Source organism: Podarcis vaucheri (assembly GCF_965113315.1).
Source record: "Podarcis vaucheri genome assembly, chromosome: 12".
Taxonomy (NCBI): Eukaryota; Metazoa; Chordata; class Lepidosauria; order Squamata; family Lacertidae; genus Podarcis; species Podarcis vaucheri.
In genome coordinates this window covers 12,635,453-12,648,739 of record NC_138750.1, presented here as the reverse complement: position 1 = coordinate 12,648,739, position 13,287 = coordinate 12,635,453, and the positions used below count along the sequence as shown (strand labels likewise).

General features: G+C 40.2%; 1 protein-coding gene across 24 annotated transcripts in view; it reads right to left on the bottom strand.

Annotated features, from left to right (window-relative positions):
* The window catches only part of CLASP2 (cytoplasmic linker associated protein 2), a 125,093-nt gene that overhangs the window by 97,024 nt on the left and 14,782 nt on the right, over positions 1 to 13,287 (bottom strand). For all 24 annotated transcript variants that reach the window (XM_082192716.1, XM_082192745.1, XM_082192738.1 and 21 more), the window contains exons 4-7: positions 12,087 to 12,178; positions 11,744 to 11,819; positions 10,580 to 10,677; positions 2,177 to 2,247 (exon numbers count right to left, since the gene is read on the bottom strand). In XM_082192716.1, coding sequence (XP_082048842.1) covers positions 2,177 to 2,247; positions 10,580 to 10,677; positions 11,744 to 11,819; positions 12,087 to 12,178 — 337 coding nt within the window. The remainder of the gene's footprint in view (positions 1 to 2,176; positions 2,248 to 10,579; positions 10,678 to 11,743; positions 11,820 to 12,086; positions 12,179 to 13,287) is intronic.

Here is a 13,287-nt window from a genome sequence, read left to right as displayed (position 1 = left end):
CGAGTCGTCGCCCCCCCCCCCGTGACATTTGGATGGTAACCATCTCAAATGGAGAAAAGATGTTGAGCAATGAAAAATGTATGAGACCCAAACAAGTGAGAAATATATGTGGTTCAAACTTTGTGTCATTTGTTTGAAGTGATGCAATCCTAGACACCACTTTAACATTATGTTTCAAGTCTCTGGCAAAGAAAGTTTCATGTGTGCCTTCCCCCTCCATTTATAAAATGGGCCATTATGAGAACAGATAAGCTGTTGCATTTGGATGACTGCAAAACCCATTCAGAGCGCTCGCGTGTTTCTTGCTGTTGTGAAAAAGGTACAAACGCTGAAAACTTCAGCCATTTAAAATATAACGTAGGGATCCTCTTAAATCCTGTAGAAGAAACAGCATTTACAGAACTCAGCCTCCCAGAAAAAGAATTCAATGGGCTCTGCTGCTGACTGCAATATCTGTTTCCATGGAAATGGTTGCTCATTTGCTAATAAATAGGGGAAGCTTAGCACACCTCTTGTTTGCAATACCACATGAGAGAGACAGCTGATAGCAGTCTTAAGACTTGGGAGTAGCTGACAGCCACATCAGAAGTGTTATGCAGCACAAATGCCACGCAACATAGAGATCTAGATATTGAAGGTATTTTTATAGGTTAGATACCTGCGTAGACTTGCAACTGAAATGCCATTTTGTACCTACTGTGTGGTTATGTAAGATGAAGAGAAAAAGAAAAGAAACCACAACAGTAACTGCGCTTCCCCACGCCATAAGGCTATGGTTTAGCCACCATAGAAAAAACATTATTAGAATGATACCCACAGACTGAAGGCAGTCGGGAGTCAAAATAAAGACTTTAACCTTATCTGCAAACATATTTGTTCGTAAGAATGGTTTACATACATAATTGGAATAACGGCAGAGAAGCTTGCTCGCAGAAGATAAAAGGGGAGATTTTATGAACGGGGTGTGCTAGGAATGTAAAAATCCCTGTTCAAAGAAGCCATCACTGAATCTCATGCAGATATTCTCAACAGGGTGCGAAGTAAGAATAATTTCTTAGGGGCAAAGTCTTAATTCGGGGATACGGAACTTGTGGCTCTCCAGATGCTCTTGAACTCCAAATCTATCATCCCCAGATAGCATGGCCAATTGCTAGAGATAATGGGAATCTTAGCTCAACAACATCCAGAAGGCCATGGGCTCACCAGTCCTGATTTAAGTGAACAGTGTATGGTAACGCAATCAAAAATAGCTAAAGAAGGACATCTGTACTGGAAGGGTTGGAAACACAAGCAATAAGCAGTAGGAATACATCTCGCACATGAATGACTGCAATATAAATACTGAAAGCAAATGAAAAGTCTCTCAGTCCACAAGTGGAACGCTAGAATGAAAATGCATGTTCAACATGCCAAATCTGCACACCACAGACAGGAATCCAACTGCAGCCATTGCGCTCCCAGGTGACCTTTTGATCTAGCGGATGCCTCTGCTAACCAAGAGGTGACTGTGGCCAATTTGCCCTTCCATACTCAGCAATTGACAGCACCTTCCATGCTGTTCTGGAAGCCGCCAATTTTCAGAGAGTGCAGAAAAGAGGGAAATCACAAATATTGCCTTTCTTCTTCAGACAGAGAAGATGTGTGTTGAAACAAAAGCCCTTCCATTAAATCAAGGGCACCAATTGGGATTCTACACTATGTAAACCATGAAAAACTCATAAAGAAATGCATATTGTATATTCCTACAAAATGATCAATATGTAATAAACAAGTAACAAGAGACCAACAAAGACAACAAAATCTAACAACTCTCAAAAGAAGCTAGAGGCTGAGAGCCAACAGGGACAGATAACTCTTTTCCAAAACAGTTTCCTAACCCAGACATAGGTCACATTTGCTTCCCATACTGCTTTAACAGTTCCGAGGTGCACATGTTAAACAGTGCCAATACTTCCTTCTCAAAATTGCGTAGTACTAACTAGTTAGATGCTATAAAACAAACATTAATACCATACATTTGCAAAACCTAAATCCATATCTAACTTTTGCCATAGTTAACTAAGCCTAACCTTAGTTGCAGAAATGCTAAAGACAACTCATACATGTCAAGCAGCTTAAAATACTCTAAATTCAACTTTTTATATATCCATGTCAACATACACTATTGGATACTCACCACTGAAGTTGCTTGAAATCATATTGCCACCGTTTTTCACTTCATCAAATTTCATAAATATTGTTTGTAACCTAAGAATAAGAACAAATATATATAAATAAAATCACACATATCATTCATTTTTCAAATCAAACATTTTAAATTACAATTCTAACGAATCCTGATTTTTTTCTAGGACTCAAGTCCCAGTTTCTAGAAAACCCAATGATGTCACAAATACAAATCATCAAGCTAAGCTGGTGATCACAATTCACAATGTTATGTTTGAGTCATGTTCTAGTGTGTATTTTATTAAGACTACAGCAGGAAGAGAAACCATATTTAAATGCAGTTTTGCAGTCAACATGCATCAGTCGGGCACACAACCCCTTTCTCCCTACCATAGTCAGAATCTCTCTTCACAATTAACTGCAAAACATACTCACATCTATTTAAGTTCACCCATCTATTTCTTGGTTTCTGATAGAGTTATTTTCCCTTTGGTTCTGTCCAATATTCTTTTTCTCCTGCTAGTTTGTCTCATTCTTCTACATATCCAAGCCATTTTAGCCTCTGTGTCCTATTTTCAGCAACTAATGTTGGCTGGTTTCCTGGTGCTTGCTGTTCCTAGAGCTTTCTAATCCTCCAGATGTTAGATTTGCTAATTCTTTTTACGTAGCCCATAATCCATTACCCTGTTGTATTATTTAAGATCCATAACCCAACTTTCAGAGTTACACATCCTCTGCAAGTCCTATTATAAATCTTTAAATTTCAAATTGTACAAAGGAATGCTCAAAAATATGGTGCAAATGATACTCACTGTGTATCAGTAGTTAAGCGGCACCACATTAAAGTATTATATCTGAAATCAGTTCTCTTGGAAATAGAATTATTGAGTGAACTGATCTGCGTTAGTTTCCACTTTAAAAGACAATGCATACACAACCCTATTGGAAACAGCCAAACTTCTATGGCTACAGTGCTTGCATTCCTTGAAACCCTCATTTCAGTTTGAATCTCTCAAAGCAATGATTAACTTCAAAAAAAAAAAAAAACAAAAAAAAAAACCCAGCAAGAGTAACAAACATGTGATTGGTAAGTGTTCAACATTACTGCTTCTTGAAAATTCCTCAAAAAAGGAGAAAGGAAAGTATTTACATTTTTAAGAAGTCAGTTTTCTGACCACATAGACAAATGGAGTCTCGCAAGAGCAGGTGCTTCAAACCTTGGGGAAGTACTTATAGCAAAAAAGTTGGGGGGGGGGGCAATGTGGTTTTTATTCTTATTTTTAAAACTCAATGGACCAGAGGAGGAGGAGGAGGAGTTTGGATTTGATATCCCGCCTTTCACTCCCCTTCAGGAGTCTCAAAGCGGCTAACAATCTCCTTTCCCTTCCTCCCCCACAACAAACACTCTGTGAGGTGAGTGGGGCTGAGAGACTTCACAGAAGTGTGACTGGCCCAAGGTCACCCAGCAGCTGCATGTGGAGGAGCGGAGACGCGAACCCGGTTCCCCAGATTACGAGACTACCGCTCTTAATCACTACACCACACTGGCTCACTGTTGGGGCAATTGAGAAGCCTATCTTCCATCTTGCAGACTGCCATTCAAGGGCACTTTGTGTGTCTATTTAAAGATGAGTTGTTTACCTGTAACCAATGTTCTTTACGCTGTCACAAACATAAGGGTTTTTTTGCATTTCTGTGGATCAACTCTACAAACGTTCTAGAGCAGGAATGAGGACTCTCTGGCCCTTCAGATGTTGCTGAACTACAGCTCACATCAGCCCTAGAAAGAATGGGCTTGCAACATCTGGAGTTTCAAAGGTTCCCTGTGCCAATTCTAGAGTGTTAGTCTGAAAATGGAAAGGAAAGCTGTGGTGCCCTCTTGGAGAGGAAGGAGTCTACCTTCTCGAGGTGGCACCATGTGAGGCAGAAATTTGAAGGGGTGTGTTACTGAATTTTGTTGCATAGCTGAAGATAGAGAGCTATTACTGGTCCCAAGTAATGGAGTCCTATGCATCTATGTGGAAGGGCGCAAAAATATGAGAATACAATGGGTGAATTAAAGATCGTATCAAGCAGTACAATGTTCTCACCTAAGGGGCTCGTATCTTAGGAATGCTTGGAAAGAAAGTACTTTATGAGGTATGATGTTTCCTTGTGGAACAATTATCCAAAGGAGATCTCAACGTTTAATGATGTCAAGTCTATCTAAACAGTTAATCATAGTGGTCTAAACCACAGAGCCTAGGGCTTGCCAATCAGAAGGTCGGCAGTTCGAATCCCCGCAATGGGGTGAGCTCCCATTGCTCAGTCCCTGCTCCTGCCAACCTAGCAGTTTGAAAGCACACCAAAAAGTGCAAGTAGATAAATAGGTACTGTTCCGGCGGGAAGGTAAACGGCGTTTCCATGCGCTGCTCTGGTTCGCCAGAAGCAACTTAGTCATGCTGGCCACATGACCCAGAAGCTGTACGCCGTCTCCCTCGGCCAGTAAAATTAGATGAGCGCCGCAACCCCAGAGTCGTCCGCAACTGGATGTAACGGTCAGTGGTCCCTTTACCTTTAAAATAGAATGGGGCATAAACCCCAAACCATAGTCTTTGCTTTGTGAAATCTTACCACTGAAAGGGAAGTTTTCTGTCCCTGTGTTAGTTTTCTGAGTGAAGATCTCACTAATTGTTGGATCTTTAGGTGGTGTCTGGATGCGTGGAACTCATCTGTTGTTTGACTAGCCAATTTCTCTCTCTTTATGTAACTGATTCAGAACCTGCTTTTCATGAGACACTCTTCACAGAGCAGTATTATAAAATATACATCAAAGCACAAATAAATTATGTTTTAACACATCTCTCTCACATTACTGCTAAAATCCAGCACCAAACCAGCCCAAGGCAACTTAAACATACAAAACCAGACCACAACACAATTTGTACAACACAATTTATAATGAACCACTGAAGGCTGTAATGAAAAGGTGGACCTTCAAAGTCCATCTGGAGTATTGAGAGATATTGATATTGATGACTATTGATCTCATGTGGGACTGAATTCTACTACTGTGGGGCCACTGTGAAGAAGACCCTGTTCTGTGTTGCCACCAGCCCAATTGTATCCACAGGTGGGTGAAGTGAAGGCCCAAGACAGGTGTTGATCATCATGTGAGCTGCGCACAGGTGGTCTGAAGCGAGCGAGCTACCACCATTCCTGTGGAGCCTCCTTTTATTGTGACAAATATGCAAGCTAGGCAGGTACATTTTTGGGCTGTGACCTTTACACATCTTCCGTCCCGAAATCGTGGGGTGGTACAAAGTTATTTTGGCACCTGTTCCACAGCATCATTTTCCCCTTGCACAATGTAAGACGAATGGAGACAAAAGGTCTCAGGGGAAAACTTACAGACAGGACACCGCTGACTTCTGAGACCACAAAAGGTCAGACATAGGTGGAACGATGTACCAGACAGCTGTGGCTTGTCTGGGGGGGGGGGTTCCCTGCACCCCAAGGTCACGCGTGCAGGCAGACTGTGGCTGCCTGCTGGCGGGGAAGTGTGCTCCCTCCGGACCCCGCTCCCCGATATCCCTACAGGTGGGCACATAAGGGCCTTTGAGACACATCTTCAAGGACTGGACTGGCAGGTTGACCTGGGTGCAGGGAATCTTTTAAGCAACCTAGTTATAAACCATTTACCACATCTTTGGAAACATATCACTAATCAGGAAAACTGGTATAATTTTGTGTAATATGCTCCAACTGCCTCTCCCCTACCAGTAGCTGGACAGCTGCATTTCTACCAGTTCAAGTTTCTGAAAGACGCACTTCCAAAATTTAAAGGCAACACTATGAATAGAACGTTACAGTAGTTCAGCCTGGATGCTACATTGCATGGATAACCATGGATAACCAAGGCACGCTCCTCCACGTAGAGTCAAAACAGAGTAACAAGCAGAAGATGATAAAAAGAACCCTTAGCTTTTACTGCCACCTGAATGTTCCCATTTGGTTCTGAGTCCAGCATCACTCCTAGTTGCACTCCTAGTTATTCTTCAGGGGGAAGTGTAACCCTATCCAGAACTACTTACAAATCTCAATCCAGGGGAGTCTCTTTCCCCATACACAGCGCTTGGATTAATCTTCAACTTGTGCCGTCTCAAGGCACAAATTGAGAAGTTCAACAGCCTCCCTAGGACCAGCAGATGGAAAAGACACGTGGAGAAGTCACATCTGCATACTGATGACACTTTTGTTTGAACCTCTGGGATGGCTTACCCCAGTAGTTAATGTACATGCTGAACAGCATAGAGAATAGAATACACCTCTGAGGAATTCCACAGGCCATTGAACAGAAGTCTTCTAGCACCCACATTTTCCAGGAAAAACCAGAGCCACTCCCCTAGGCCCAACTCAAACAAGTCTAGCATACCATATTTTATGGTATCAAAACCCACAGAAAGGTCGAGCAAAGCAAACGGTGTTACACTCTCGTCATAAGTCATTTGTTTCTGTTCCCATGTTCCCAAGCTAGATATGAAGCCAGATTAGAAATGATCCAAATATTCAACACTGCCTGGAGTTAGTTGTCCAGTTACCACTAGTTCCATAAGGAAGAAATATTGGAGACTATGCAATAGTTCTCCCAAGCCAATAGATCTAAATTTCAGGTTCTGAAACTAGTAGGAAGCAGAGTATCAGGTCTTTTAAGAATGTTTCCAGAGCCTCTTTGTGTAGGAACAGAACCTTCACATGTGGGACTGCTCTGCAAGTCCCATAACAACAGAACACAATTCTAGGCAAGTCACATGTATTATTCAATTTGGGAAGACTCAAGCCTTTTTTCCTTGACTTAGGTGTTCTCAAGACAACTTGAGAATTCACATCCTATTCAAAGTGTACAGAAGTCTTGCAAAAGTATTGAATTCCAGTGCATTATTTTGAAATCAACATGAAATACACATGGCTATATCCAGATATTTACACAACAAACATGCAAAGAGGTTGCTAACACCAATGGTGTTTTTTTAAAAAAATCCCTATAAATCCTATACAACTGGCCAGAATAATCTTGCAGTTTCACCATTTAATTCAAATTCAGTTTTGAGGTGGCTGCCTTGCTTTCCCCTTTGCTTTTAACAAATTACTAGGAAAAAGCTAACATTAATCTAATATGCACACTTATCATTTTGAGTTTCACCAAATGCCACCACAGTTATTTGAGTTCTACGCACATAATTCTCCCCTAAATGTCAAATTGTATTTGACAGCAACCTGTAAAACTAACGAAATGCTGACTACTAGATTATTGTAATTTACTTAGTTTTAGATTAATGTAGTGTAATGCCATCCAATCACAGACAACTTACTAAGATACAATTTATGATCAGGCACATCCATGATTTTATGGATATCACTACTTCTCAAGAAACAAAGTATTGTATTACTTTTTACTATACATAGTGCAAATTACACTACAATTTGTTTCAACTACTATATTATACTACAGTTACTCTGGTAATAGTTTTTCACTCCTAGACAACCAGTTCACAAGTTAATTTGTTATTTAGAAATAAAATGTTCCACAGTATGGCCGTTCTAATTGGTGTGAGGAGTAATAGCAGAATACGGCTAATGCTCTCATATCTGGCTTGCAATTTTTCATAGTTGGCCACTGTGGGAAATAGGATGCATAGGCCTTTCATCTGATTCAGAAGGCTTCCTTTTATGTTGAAGTGATAGCTGAAGCAGCATACATGGAAGTTTATTATAATTTGCAACAGGAATGAAGGATTTCTAAGAATTTAAGTAGGAAGAAAAAACTTATTAAGATCCAACAACTGTGTGGGAATGGAATCCTATTCTGTTTTCTGTTCTGCTACTGAGAGGATGAATTCAGGCATCTTGCATAATAATCTACCAAAACCTGCAGCACTCACTGTAAAATAGTGATGCTTCTACCTCTGTGTGTTCTTTTGTTTAATACAGCATGCAAACACAAAGGTTAGTTTAATGCAGGCTTCCGCAACCTCAGCCCTCCAGATGTTTTTGGCCTACAACTCCCATGATCCCTAGCTAGCAGGACCAGTGGTCAGGGATGATGGGAATTGTAGTCTCAAAACATCTGGAGGACTGAGACTGAGGAAGCCTGCTCTAATGGGTTCATAAGACAGTCCAGGTCTAGAGAGGCAAACACATCTTGCTTATTTTGAGTTGGAAATTATACATCTTATTTTTACTCTCCAAATTTCCAGTTCTTCCATTTCAGATCTCTTCCGAGTCGTCCCCCCAATTTCCCATCTCCACACTTTCATGCCTTCAAAACTCTATTCCAACCAGGAGAAGACCCACACATGCTGTATCTCCCACCTGATTGCTGCTGCCTTACTGTGGCAGAAAATGCTGCCTTTCTGGATCAGATAAGACATGGATCTAATCTTTGAAACAGAAAAAGATTTCTGAAAGTCCTCTTTAAATTACAGTTAATCCAGGGATTGGGAACTCGAGGCCTTCCAAACGTTGGGTGCCAACTCCCATCAGCATGGCCAACTGTCATAGTTGGAAGTTGCCGCTGAGTAAGAACCACAGGTTCCTCTCTTTCATAAAGTAAATATCTTAAGCTAAAGCAACCTGAAATAAATGCATTAAAATGTATCCTATTGTCACAGCGGCTAACCAGAAGCCTATGAGAAGTCTGCAAATAAGACCTCAGCACAACAGCACGTTCCCCTCCTGTGGTTTCAAGCAACTAGGATTCAGAAGCAAACTGCCTTCAACCATGGAGGCACAATACATCAGTTGCGGCTAGTAGCCTTATCCTCATGTATCCTGCGCAATCCTCTTTTAAAGCCATTTATGTTGGAGACCGCCACTATCTCCCATGGGAATATATTCCATAGTTTATCTATGTGCTATGTAGCAAATATCTGTATCTTGTTTTTGTACCTAGGAGCTTAAATATGCGTATGTTTTCCTCCCCCTTTTATGTTTGCAACAGCCCTGTGAGATAACTACGTGTATATAAGCAGCATTTGTCGCCAATAGATTGTGATGGGGGGGGGATGCAAAGCACCCAACCAACATAAAAAGGTAAAAGGTAAAGGACCCCTGGACGTTTAAGTCCAGTCAAAGGTGACTTTGGGATGAGGCGCTCATCTCGCTTTCAGGCCAAGGGAGCCGGAGTTTGTCCACGGACAACTTTCTGGGTTATGTGGCCAGCAAGACTAAACCATATCTGGCGCAATGGAACAGCATGAAAGAAGCCAGAAAGCACGGAAACTGCTGACCTTCTGATCAGTAAGCCCAAGATGCTCAGTGGTTTAGACCACAGCACCACCTGTGTCCCTCCAATCCACATACAGTGCACCAAGTCCAGGAAATCCTACTGGCATCCCCAGTGATAGCCCATATGGAATAAGGGGAGAGGAAGAGGAAACATACTGGCTTCCTAGTGAATATTCCATATTCTCAGTTTAGGAAGGGGAAACGAAAGAGAATCAAATGAAGTTTTTTTTCCACTGAGAAATGTTTTGGCTACAGCCACAGGTCATCACATATTTTGTCCCATAAACATTTCCCCTAGCCAGGGATATCTCAGTGGTGTGAGATAGATACCCTGAGCATGTTTTTTGCCAGTTTTCAAAGCCAAAGTTAGGGGTTCCCATAGTGGTGCCATACTGTTGGCAAGTTTAGATGCCTATGCTCCACGAAATTATCTAATCTTCCTTTCAAGTGACCAAAGCTAGTGGCTGTTACCACCTCTGGTGGGAGCAAATTCCACAAATGTGTTCTGTTAAGAAGTATTTTCTTTTGTCTGTTTGGAATTGGCACCAAGTTCTATGAGAGAGGAAGAAAAACTTCACTATCCACTATACCCACACCAGGCACAATTTCATACGCTTCTGTAATGTCTCATCTGACTTGCCTTTCTCTAAACTAAAAAAACCAACACCAATATATGTGAGCAAAGCACTAAATAGTGTTAGTTTAATACAATTTAGACTATTCTAACAGTTTACCTGTCCCACTGCCTATTTGATTATTATTTCCAGGCTAAACCAAGAAAACTTCCCATATTTGCTAGGTTTCTTGCAATTTGAGACGTTTACATTTTAACTGGGCAGCAAATAACTAAAAGGTTGTTTATGCAGTCTTTTGGCACATTATTCAATCACAAGCAGCGACCAGCACAATTCTGGTTTGTTCATACAATGTACTCTAGAAACAATGGTAAATTGTGACAAAGTTTAAATTTTTATTTTGTTTGCTTCAGTGTCTACTGGTTCCTGTTTTGAGCAAAAGATGCTACAGTGTGCACCACCGAACAAAAGTATATATACATTTGACCTCAAAAGCTAGCAAATGTTAGATAACTTTATGCATATAATCATAGCAAGATAGGTATTTATAGTAGCCATCATAGCTAACTCACCTTGCAGAGGGAAGTCCCCTTTTGTTAAGATCAACTCTTACTTTCTCTCCTACATGCCTATAAATCTCCACAATCGCCAATATTGCAGCATCTCTCACCTGCGAGCATACAGAGCAGGTATTAGAACATGGCAAGAATATTTAAAGGTATGACAATTAGCACACTACGCTTAATGCCTAATATTCTAGTTTTTGCTCATCAATATTTTGCTAACCCATCAATAATTCTAAATAAAATGAAGGGAAAGGGTTTAAAGAAGACTGCAAGTTTAAAGAGTCAGGTGCATAATTGCTAGGTTTTTTCCAAACACATTGACTGCCTAGTCTGAGGCTACAGAAAGAGTAAACTGTTGCAATATGCATGTCAAACTCAGACATCTTTATAAAAGTTAAGCTTCTCTGCTACACTGCGCTGCTCTAAACAATATTGTTCCATACACAGTCTGCTTTCTTACCACAAGCATGTCTACTGCAGTGGGAGGGGAAAAATATCAACTTATTCACTGCAATTCTACAATGCATTTCTTATGCTTAATTTCTCTGTGACAGACTATTGCAGCCTGTTAGCTACCATGTTCATTTCTGTTTGATAAACTCCCCCCCCCCAACCCTGAAGCCATTTCTTCTTGTATGGTCCTCCCCTCCCACCCTCCAGCCATGCCTCTAGAATTTTAATTATGCATATATTTATTCCTAGGGAAGATAGAAAAACTTAACAACTCTCTTATCTTGCAACCTATGACTAACAGGAAGGGATGCAGGATAGAAAGAATTTCGTAAAGTAAATAACTCCTCACCTATTCTGAACAATGCCTTACATTTATTTAGGAAAAGACATATTTCTAGAATTCTATACAAGACCACTTAAATCTTTCAATACATAGGAAAAAGCCAAACATATTTTTCCTAAGCCAAGAGTTCCATTTAAAAAATTGCCTCATTGTTCCACAACAGTGGTAAGTTTGTTGAAGACACCTCCTCTAGTTTCATGTGGGAAATAAAAAGAAGTTCTGCTTCTTGGTCTAAATTTCTAGGTATTCTCAAAATTCTAGATCTTTAAGATTCACCAACAATCCTCCCATTATTGACAAACTCATGTAGTAAGAAAACACAGACAGCAGAAAATCAAAATAATTTTTTTGTTGTTGAAAGATTACAATCCTACCTGGCTATTGGAGTCTCCAGACAAGATGCATAAGTGTGGTACCAGTTTGTTGAGAATTAATGATTGTGCACCAAAGCTAGGGGAGGAAAAGATCAGAGCAAGCGTCATTTCTCACCTCACGCACAAAATACTACCAGAAGACAGCTCCAACTATCCTTACAATCTAAGGACAGTTTAGATGAACTCAAGAGGGAAAGTTGAAAGCAAATTAAGAGTCTGATCATTGCTTTTCATGTTAAGGGTCTTTTTAAAAAGGACTAATCCCTAGAAAAAGAACCTGCACCACAGGAAAGGGATGAACATTTATTTCAACAGCCTACTTCAATAAAAATAAAATACATACGTGTTTAACGTTGCAATAAGACACAGACACACTCCTTCTCGTGAACGATAGTTCTTGTGTTTAAAGCCAGCAACAAGGCGTTCCCATACGAACTATTAAAAATAAAAGGTAGGTTAGGTTATTGAATGAAATTGCATACTCCATGACACAAATGTAAATTCTAAATTAACACAAACAAAATTATGATATTTATTGCTTTGGGACAAAAAGTTCAGATCAGGCTCTTTTACACCTACTCCCATTTTATTAATATATTATTCCCATATATTAATACTGGTATAAAACAGCATTTAATCAATTAGTTTTCAGAAACTGGAGACAAAATAAGAATAACAACTGAAATATCTAAATCGATGTGTCTCTCATATTAACCTTTCCCTGCTTAAAAATATCTTCCTACTGTGACTTTAATATGTCCCTCCCTCATCCAGATATTTACAACTGAATTTCCTTTACATTTGATTTTTTTTATTTAAAAAATTCCATTAATGTATTTTAAAACTATTTGTTTTGCACACTTATACTTCTGGTTCTATTTGCCCTCCAATTCCAGTGCTGTTTCTGTTCTTCAGTGAGCTTCTGTGATGATCGCCGTATCTTTCTTCTATTATGAATTTCTTGGGCTACACTCATTTGCTCCCATGCATGTTCTTCTTCCCATGTTTCACTTGCCCTTATTAATTCCTTTCTTGCTTTTATCTTTATAATTCTCAGCCTCCCAGGAGCTCTGCTATATCGCAACTGCCAATGCTGTATACTTCAGACTTACAAGACTAGATTTGCAACGATATTTCAAAGCAAACAGATTCCAACTGCAATTCCCTTCAGCTGCAATGCTGCCATTATAATCTCAGCCGTTCAGCAGGCATTCAGGAGAAAAAGGTTGCCTAGCAACTGCTGCACAGTGAGCAAGAGCACATTTCCCAGACTGCAGCATTTTATGATTTAGACCCTCCCAGTATTCAAGTCATGTTGTAGAATGAGCAAAACAGACAATGTCGCATGTCTATCTAGGCTACAATGCATTAAATTATACATTGTTTTTGCCTTTAAAAGACTAGGAGAAAAATATTAGGGTAAGCTAGACCACTGGTCTTCAACTGGGGGGTCAGGACCCATTAGTGGGTCCTGGCTTGATCTGAAGTGGGTCTCAACAGGAGCACTACCACCATGCAAATTTATTTAAGAAATGGGTCCCAAA